General features: G+C 45.9%; 1 protein-coding gene across 5 annotated transcripts in view; it reads left to right on the top strand.

Moving 5' to 3' along the window:
- mgat3b (beta-1,4-mannosyl-glycoprotein 4-beta-N-acetylglucosaminyltransferase b) overlaps positions 1–9,164 on the top strand; it is a 51,598-nt gene extending 42,434 nt beyond the window's left edge. For all 5 annotated transcript variants that reach the window (XM_071910630.2, XM_071910629.2, XM_078291134.1 and 2 more), the window contains exons 2-5: positions 2,582–3,032; positions 5,366–6,027; positions 7,720–8,002; positions 8,240–9,164. In XM_071910630.2, the coding sequence (XP_071766731.1) occupies positions 2,583–3,032; positions 5,366–6,027; positions 7,720–8,002; positions 8,240–8,737 (1,893 nt within the window). In that variant the 5' untranslated portion in view covers position 2,582 and the 3' untranslated portion in view covers positions 8,738–9,164. The remainder of the gene's footprint in view (positions 1–2,581; positions 3,033–5,365; positions 6,028–7,719; positions 8,003–8,239) is intronic.
- The last annotated feature ends 344 nt before the right edge of the window (positions 9,165–9,508 follow it).

Raw genomic sequence — 9,508 nt, 5'->3', positions numbered from 1 at the left:
CATATCTAAAAGTTTAGAAAAAGTTGTTTGTCAGCAACTTCTAATGAGACGGCTCTCCTCAGGCTTACAAATGACATCCTGATGCAGTCAGATCATGGTGAAATTTCTAGATTTAAATGCAGCTTGTGCATATATGCATATATATTATTTTGACATAATGTGAAGCACTTTGTAACTCAGGTTTTGAAAAGTGGTGTATAAATAAAGTTTTACTTACTTACTTGCACAGTCCCACAGGGCCTAGCTAGATGTGCAGCATCAGTTGCTGCTGCAGCTGAAGTTACTACAGTTCTGGAATAATCAGAATTACCCCGAGCTCCGGTTAATTTCTGACCCTGATAGCCAGTGTATCGGGCGGCTAACTTTATCCCTAATCCCCAATGCCCTGTTAGCCCTGCACAGGAATGTAGGAGCGGGACTGTACAGTCTCACAGAGGATGCTCAGTCTTTTCCATCTCTCCCTCTCGTCCCCCCTCTTTATCCCTCGCTCCTCACAGCTCCCACTGATGCCTCCTTCATTCCTCTCCCCCTTCCACTGGGCTGCATCTCTCCATCCCCCCCCCCCCCCCCCCCCAATGTTCTTCCCCTCTCCTCTTCCTCTCCTTCTTTCCCCTCCCAACCTCCCTCCCTCTGCTCCTTTTCCTCCCCCCTTCCCTGTCCTTCTCCACTCTTTCCTCCCTCCCTCCTCCTCTCTTTTCATATACAGTACTTTGTGTGGCTGAGTCCCTCGGGGCCCGTGCCGAACAAGCTACTTCAGATTCATGCAATGCTTTGCAGGGCGATTACTGGCAGACTTGGCTATTTTTTTATTTTTTTTTACCTTACCTCAGTGTTTTGTTTTGTTTATTTTTTATTATTTCCTGCCCACCGTATGCTTAAGGTGGTCCGAGGAAGATGTAAGCCATTTTTTTTTTTTTTTAAGATGGATTAGAATGTAAGAATAGAAGTTGCTGCGTAAGCACCGACTGTCCCCGTTTCTTGACTGTGCTGCCTGCGCCCGGCTAAAAAGGAAATCCCAGTCGTGAGGATGACTTTTAGAAAGTCTGAGCCCTGGAAATCAAGGCAGGAGCGAACATTCAAATGCTTCACTTCCATTTGCGTTATCCATTTTATTCAATTTTGTCACGTCTCTTTTTTAATAACTTAATAGAGGAGATTGCCGGTTGGCCACAGGGGAAATGGATCAGCCAATTGGGGACAAACAGGATTAGATCGGGACGATTTGTGGTTGGTCAGCGTCGCCTCGTATTATTGAAGATTATGGTAATCCCAGAATGGGGAATCACAATTACATTTTTATCTTTGTCTTGTCTCTCTTTTCTCTCTTCCCTCTTTCTCCTCTCTCTCCCTCACTGCCTTCTCTCTCTCCTCCTTCCTCTATCTCCCCCATCCTCTCATCTCATGCACATTTAGCTCCAGTCCTCCAGGAGAATTGGAAAGTCAGTATGAATAATGAAATGTCATAGAATACCAAAGTCTTGATTTTTCCGTTCTTTCCACGCTTCTCTTCAATCGTGCTGCGATAGACTTTGCTCTTTCCCTTCCATTCTCCACAGTTGCTTCAATTCTTTGTCTTCTCTGTGCAGAGTTTGAATGAGAATACAGAAGGAAAATACATCAAATATGATCAACATCATAAATCATCAATAGATTATGGATAACTCGTTGGACAGAGCGTTGCATTAACACTGCCAGGTGCAGGGAGTTTGATTCCCACTGGGGCTACCTATGCTTCAAAATATATTTTCAGTCTGTTGAAGCGTCCAGTTACAAGACTCAGTGTTTCATCAACTAACTGAAACTTTTGGGGAAAAATACAAAGCATATCTGCAACTATCGACTATTCTTAAATTGAATATTCAAATAATCTATAATAAATAACACAATTTGTCAACATTTCAGTCTAACTAAATTCATTGTAGAAAAAATCTGTTGAAATCTTAATAGCCCCCTCCCCCCACACACACAACACACACACACACACACACACACACACCACTACCATTTTCAGGTTACCATCATCATATCCTACTATAAATGAGGAAATCTCTGTCCGTCTGTCTGTCCGCATCCATTTTGCTCCTCAACGGGTTGTCCAATCAATCTGAAACTGCACATGGCCATTGATCATTGGGATAGGCAGGGACTGACGGAGTTCATTTTTCCATTTCCACAAATTTACGCTGTTTATGCGCTGTTTATGCGCTGTTTATACGCTGTTTATGCGCCTTTTTGCCAAGTCTGCGCGGAGTTGTGGCGCGCGCATCCCCGGGTAGGGACTAGTATACTGTTATTAATTGGGTTACCGTTTTCTTATATGCTGCTCTCTATGGAGGCGATTCTTCTTACTCTTGAAGTTAATTGTGGATCCCCCATGGAGGCAATTAGTAATCAGAATATAAAGACTACTTGAAAATGGACTTATTTTTTTGATTAAAAAAATTATTTTGAATTTATTGAGCATTCATTGTAGCCCTAGAAAGTGTCTGTTATTAGTTGCACTGACATTTCTGTTTCTCTCCATCCCCACCCTCCCCCTCCCTCCTTTCTGTCCCTCTCCTCCTCACTCCTCCTCCTGCAGGATGAAAATGCGACGGCACAGGGTGTTCTTGCTGTGCACGGTGGGCCTGTGCGTCATCTCCTTCCTCCACTACTACAAGGCCCTCCACTACGTCTCCCTGCTGCGCGAGCTCTCCGCCCCTTACCCCAACATCAAGTCCTTCATCATGGTCACCGGCTTCTTCTGGAGGGAGAGGGGCGTGGCCGGCACCCCGCTTAGCCCCGCCTCCCCCGAAGAGGCCCCTCCCCTACCGGGGCTACGCCCGTCCGACACCAAACCCAGAGGGGCGGCGGGTGTTGTGGGAGGAGGAGGAGGAGGAGGAGGAGGCGTGATGGGGATCGGTGGGGGCGCGGTAGGAGGCGCAGGAATTGTCGGCAGGGCGGGGCTAGAGATGAGGCTGAGGGAGGAGCCGGCGCCGCCTCATCCCTGGGAGAAACCGGAGGAGAACAAGCGGGGAGACACTCCGGAGGAGGTGAGAGCAGTGTGTGTCTTTGTCCAATGCCATTTGCCCATATGGGTGTGTATTTGAAATGGGACTTATGTTGAATTATGCTTTGACCCTGTGTATGCAACCAACAGGTATTTAGCAATACACAGGATCTCTTGTCCTATTGAACTAGGACAAGCTCCTAATATAAAAGATCCCATAAAGGTCGGGCCTCAGATAATGGCCAGATCTCTAACAAGTGTTGTGTGTGTGTATATGTAAATAAATAAAGACAAACAAAGACGGTTCCCAATAAAAGCCAGGTGAAAGAAAAGAAGACAAATATGGCAGAACAACCACAAAGGAATTGAAATTCCCACAGTATGTATGACCTAAAATATCATTAAAATTACTAAAATGTCACAAAATATATTACGAAAAAGAGACGTTTCATATAGTGGAACACGCCGATATGTTTATCTTGTTGCCATAGATACAGGTACTGGCGTGAGAGTTCAAAATAATATCAAACAATATCCGGCGTTAGCTAGAGCAACATTGGTATCTTTGTGAGCAAACCTGCAGTGGAATACCATAAGATCATGTGACACCAAGAGACCAACCAGCAGTGTCACCATCAGCTTCAACATTTGGTTAATGGGATGGGAAGATGGAAGTTGGACTCCCAGCCACATTAATTAGATGATACGGAAGACAGGGCCTTACCCTGCAACTCATTACCACGCTCACATCCCCCATGGTTTCTCTTCCTTCGTTGGGGATATTTTAATTGATTTTTATTTCCCTTGTCATTTCTGTGGATCTTATTGTTGTTCTTCCATTCTCCACAATATGGTTTCCGTTGCCAGTGTTATCCAGTGCAGTTGTCATCTTGAATTTTGTCGTTTTAAAGGATAATACTAGTGTCGTTCTTTTTTTAGTTTTTGCCTGTTGTCTATGTTGCCCCTCTCCTTTACATTAGTAAAGACATCACCGCTTGTTTTCATCCATTCAGAAGAAGCCTTTTGCTGCCTTTCATTCTTGTACAGTATGAAAAACGACTTCCACAGAGCGAGAGAATCCATCACAATAAACATGAAGCCTTAATTTGGTTTTGTCAAAGTTTCTCTGTTTTATTTGTTATTTTATTGTGCCCGAGTTGAGTGTTTTCATAGCAGTGCGCACATTCAGAGGCCTCTCATTGGACCGGAGAATATTTTAGGCTCTTTGATTGGACGGAGGATTGTGCGCGTCATGATGTAAACATATGATGTAGACAAAACCTTTGACCAATCGCTGACATTCTTTGTCATTACGTTCCTTTCTACTTAGTGTCAATCACATGACACTCATAGGAAGAAGGGAAATAATCCCTCAAAAACATGTCGCCTTACAAACTTTATTGTCACATCCATGTCTTATTTGGGGCATCTTTGTTGGCCGGGACAACGGTTAATATCAAGCTATGTTTGACACCAAAAAATGTGTATTTTAAAAACGACAAAAAATTAGTAAATGTTTAAAAATGCATGCATTGCAAAATGATTGGGGGAAGTGTAAACTAGATGTAGAAAGAAGAAAATTGATGTAAATGACACCGTTATTCTCCTTTTTTAAGGTGAGATGTTTTCATAAGCCCCTTGAGGTTTTTTTTTGGGGGGGTTTTTTTATCTTGGCTTCATATATTATTGATTGCATCTCTTCTTTCTTATCTCCCGGCTATCATCGTATTTTATCACTGTGCTTTTTTATCACTCTGTTTTATGACTGTGCAAACAAACTAAAACATTCAGTAAGTTCCCACATTCATTTTCATGAACAGAGCCTCGAAGAATAAGAATACTGCTTTATAATCACTCGTCATGGTTGTACATTCTTCATAATGATTAAAGAGGCAATACAGGCTCCAGTCCACTCTCAAGCCCCCAAGTGGGAGATTGCCAGTTGTCAAAGATTATAGCCAAAGATAAAGAGTACAGTAAAGACTACAGGCCATATTTATTGCATCTCTCACATCTAGTGTGTCAATACAAGAAGCTAACTGATGTTTTTGATTGTGTATTATGAGCTGATACTTCGGTGCAACATGCACCTTTTTACAGTTTTATAGCCAGCGGTTATAAGATAAGGCAGCTTCATATTAACCTTATGTTACGTGATTACATTCATCCTTGGTTGCATATTAACCTTTAGAAGACGTTAAGAAATAGGTTAATGTGTGATTTCGGAGAAACGCTGAAGAGCCAGTGTTCTTTGTTCGATCAGCCAAAGTTGGATGGAGTTAATCATTGAGAGTGACAAGGAACAAGGAAATCTAAGGTTACAAGGTATTTTTCTGCCAAATGGAAGTTTTCTGAATCCCTTTCCTCCCTATTCAGGAGAGAGGTGACGACCACTTGAAGCCGTGGCACCCCAGCCACCCAGCCCAGCCTGCCAGGCCTGATCTCCCAGAAGACAATGGCTTGGCGGGGAAAGAGCACCGGGTGGTGTTCCTCAAGGGTCCGTCCCCGGACCCCTTAGAATCTATGGGAGACGTCCACACACGCACTCACCAGCTTCAGGACGACAAAACATCTTACTTTGTCCGAACCAAAGCTGGAGCCCTCTGCTTCAGGCAGGGGACGGAGGTGGCTACGCCAAGGGAGGACTCTGGGAAGGCAGGGGGCCCGGTGGCCACTGGAGCTGGGGCAGGATCCCAGCGGGGGGGGCAGCGGAAACCTCTGGAGGTCCAGCAGCAGCCCTCCGTCCTTCCCAAAGCCAAGCCCAGGGCCAGGGGCGGGAAGCGGCTGGTCAAGTGTGTGTGTCGGCCGGGGTGGCACGGACCTTACTGCGGGGTTCCCACCATGGTGTACCACTCCAATCTGCCCACCAAGGAGCGGCTGACGCCCAGGGAGACGCCGCGGAGGGTAATCAATGCCATCAACGTCAACCATGAGTTTGACCTGCTGCACGTACGTTTCCACGAGCTGGCCCAGGCCGTGGATCTGTTCCTGGTTTGTGAGTCCAACTTCACCGCCTATGGAGAAAGAAGGCCTCTGAGGTGAGACACAGGAGTTTGGAGTGGTGTGTGTGTGTTTGTGTGTGTGTGTGCGCGTGCAGGGGTTATAAGTGAGGTGCCCTTAAAGTCGAGATGAAACGGCATTTCGAGAGTATCTAACTTTCGTATCGTGACGTATTTCCGAGTGAAACAGGAAAGACAGGCGGGACAAAACGTTGGGAGGAATTTGATTTGAACGTTGAAAAGTGGGCGTGTCATAACACCCGAAGACACACCGAAGTACCGTGCTGTTGCTAGCTAGCTAACTAATGAATCTTAGCTCTGTGCGCTAAAAGTTGAAGATTGATTGATGGGTGGATGTCATGATATTATTGGTTGAAATTGGTTATGGGCATGCTTACGTAAGCACACGGCATATTTTGTTTTAAAGGAAGAAAACATGATTGGATTTTGATATAAGAATACAAAGAAATTGATTTTTTGTATTTTTTTTGGCATATATTGTTAACTAGGTGCACAATATGACCGGGGATGTGATCTAAAAGGGTTAAAAAGGCATTTTTCATTTCATCTCGACTTTAAGATCAAGGTGTCGTTGAGCAAGGCACACATTCTTCAACTGAGCTGCTCAGTGGCCATCAGCAGAAGAGTATGTTTGTACCTGACAGCTCCCAGGTGTGAATGTGTGTAACTATGTGAATGTGAGGCAGGATAGCAGAGTAAAAGGTTATGCATGCTCAGCAAACCTCTGCTGGATAAATAAAGTTTGGAAAAAAACAGAGACTGAGAGTAGGGTAGGGACTTTGATCTCAATGCAGTTATGAGAATAGTCCAGCTAAAACCTGGGTCATATCACCACCTTAATCCATTTAGCTACAAGCATTTTAATTAAGCTCAAACTGTATATTGGAGTATTCATGCTCCATTTTATAAGATATTCAGCAGTGCAGTGTTCGTTATTAATTAGAGACTGAAACTTAAACACGTTCAAAATTTGTGTAAGCCTGACAATCACACGTTTTTGCGTGTTTGAGTAGTTACCGTTTACAGCTCACAATCTTTGTTTACATCCAACCTTCACGCTTCTTGAGTATCACCGCTGAATAACAATTACGTTGAAGTTACTTTGGCAACAACATGAAATGCCTTGGGAGCAATTTTACAGCAGATTATGACAGGAGGGAGATGATTGACTCTGCGTGTAGCCTTGGAGGGGGAGACTGGCGTATTCAATCATGCTTTGTGACACTGCATGAAAACGGCTACATTTGGGGAACAATCTCTTTCGCTATGCATGTCAGCAGGTTAATTGAGTTATTCTCCCAGTCAGTGTGGTGTATGTGCAATGGCTTTTCTGTGTCATCATTTTGTCTTCCCCACTATTTTTAACAATATCAAACTGTCTAAATTCGGTGCTATTAGTTGTTTCGTAAGAGTAGGTGTCACTTTTTTTCTTTTTAATGGAAGATATCTCATTTTGGAACAGAACTCAATAACTCAAGAACTTCAATTCTAAATGATAAATCATGTAACCTGAGAATAGACTATAGCTTATATATCGTTTCTCTCATCTCCCATTGCACTAACACTGCCAGGGTTTGGGTTTTGATTCCTACTGGGACCACGGATTCTAATAAAATTTAAAAAGCATGAACTCATGACACTTGAAGGTGTTTTGGATAAAAAAAAAATCCACTAAATGGCATTTGTAATGCTTGTAATCTCCTTTCCCAGTTTCCTGCGTCTCCTCCTCAACGGTACGTACGACTACATACGCCACAAGATCCTCTACGTGTTCCTGGACCACTTCCCAGAGGGCGGGCGGCAGGACGGCTGGATCGCCGACGACTACCTGCGCACCTTCCTGACGCGCAACGGCATGTCCAGGGTGGTGGGCGCCAGGACGGACGACGTCTTCGTCATCAACGATGCCGACGAAATCCCGGCGCGCGAGGGCCTCCTCTTCCTCAAGCTGTTCGACGGCTGGACTGAACCCTTCGCCATCCACATGCGCAAGGTAGCAGGGACACGTGAGGTTGTGTGTGGACGTGTCTGTGTGAATACTAATATGTTTTCTGCCAAAGCTTTGACAGATAGACGGCCGATGGGTGTAAGATGCATTTTAACTGAACTCTCTTCTCTTTTTGTAATACTCATGCAACTTTCTCTTCTCTTACTCCAGTCATTAAGGTTTTATCTATTATGTATCATCTATCAATAATTCTGGGTTCTCCTTTCCTCTCTCTTGATCCAGTCACTGTATGGATTCTTCTGGAAGCAGCTCGGCTCTCTGGAGGTAGTGTCGGGCTGCACGGTGGGGATGCTGCGCGACGTCTACGACGGCGACGGCATCCGCCTGCGCCGCCGCGAGTACTACACCATGCCGGGCTTCCGCAAGTACGAGAACGACACGGGCCACATCCTGGTGCAGTGGTCGGTGGGCAGCCCCTTCCACTTCGCCGGCTGGCACTGCTCCTGGTGCTTCACGCCCGAGGGGATCTACTTCAAGCTGGTGTCGGCGCAGAACGGAGACTTCCCGCGCTGGGGCGACTACGAGGACAAGCGCGACCTCAACTACATCCGCGACCTGATCCGGACGGGGGGCTGGTTCGACGGCTCCCTCCAGGAGTACCCCCCCACGGACCCCAAAGAGCACATGTACGCCCCCAAGTACATGCTGGAGCATTACGACAGGTACCGCTACCTCCTGGAGAACCCCTACATCAGATCGCCCGGGCTGAGCGAGGGCTAGGAGCTCCGCGGGGCGAGATGAACGAATTAGCCAGTAGGGCCCAAGTGAGACCTCAGCACTGATTGGGGGGGCGGAACGGTACTGATGAACTACATCTCTCAGTGGAGCGATACTGAACGTATCTCCACCAGGCAGCACTGACGTTGCAGGGATATAAAATCTTTAAAAAATCATTAGTTTGGGGTTTAAAAAGGGAACATTGAATCACATCCACCACGGATTTATGGAGAGAGCTTCGAGAGGATACAACCACTGGATAAACAAATCATTGATTTCCTCATTCCTCCCCTTGCAGGGGGAGGGGCCAAACGCTCTCCCTTTTTGTCGCCCCGCCCCCTTTTCTCTCTTTCCTCACCTCCAGCCTCGCTCTTGATTTGACACGCCTGCTGTCCGAGAAGGGGGGAGGGGGGGGGGCTGCTACGGTGGGAAGCGAGGGACATTTTGCAGGTGTGCGAAACCTGTGGAGAGAAAAAAAAAAAACTAGGAAGCAAAGAACTGTTTTTGTTTCTGTCGATGTTTACTTTGTTGTTCGGGACCGAACGATGTCCCCGCTCGACTCTCCACCCTCCGCCCTCGGATGTCTTCCTGTCATAGTTGGTGACCTCCCTCGAGAAACGCAGGCATACTCGCTACACGCGCTCCCACATCACGCTTTTCTTGGGTCTCGGTAGAGAATTGTAATTCATATTTATACCCTTTTTCTCGCTAGAGTACCCACCGCCAAAACGGAAAAGACTAGATGGAGGTGTTTCAGCTTTGGGTTTACACATC

The sequence above is a fragment of the Centroberyx gerrardi genome, chromosome 3 (genome assembly GCF_048128805.1).
Source record: "Centroberyx gerrardi isolate f3 chromosome 3, fCenGer3.hap1.cur.20231027, whole genome shotgun sequence".
Taxonomy (NCBI): domain Eukaryota; kingdom Metazoa; phylum Chordata; class Actinopteri; order Beryciformes; family Berycidae; genus Centroberyx; species Centroberyx gerrardi.
This window is presented reverse-complemented; position numbering and strand designations above follow the sequence as displayed.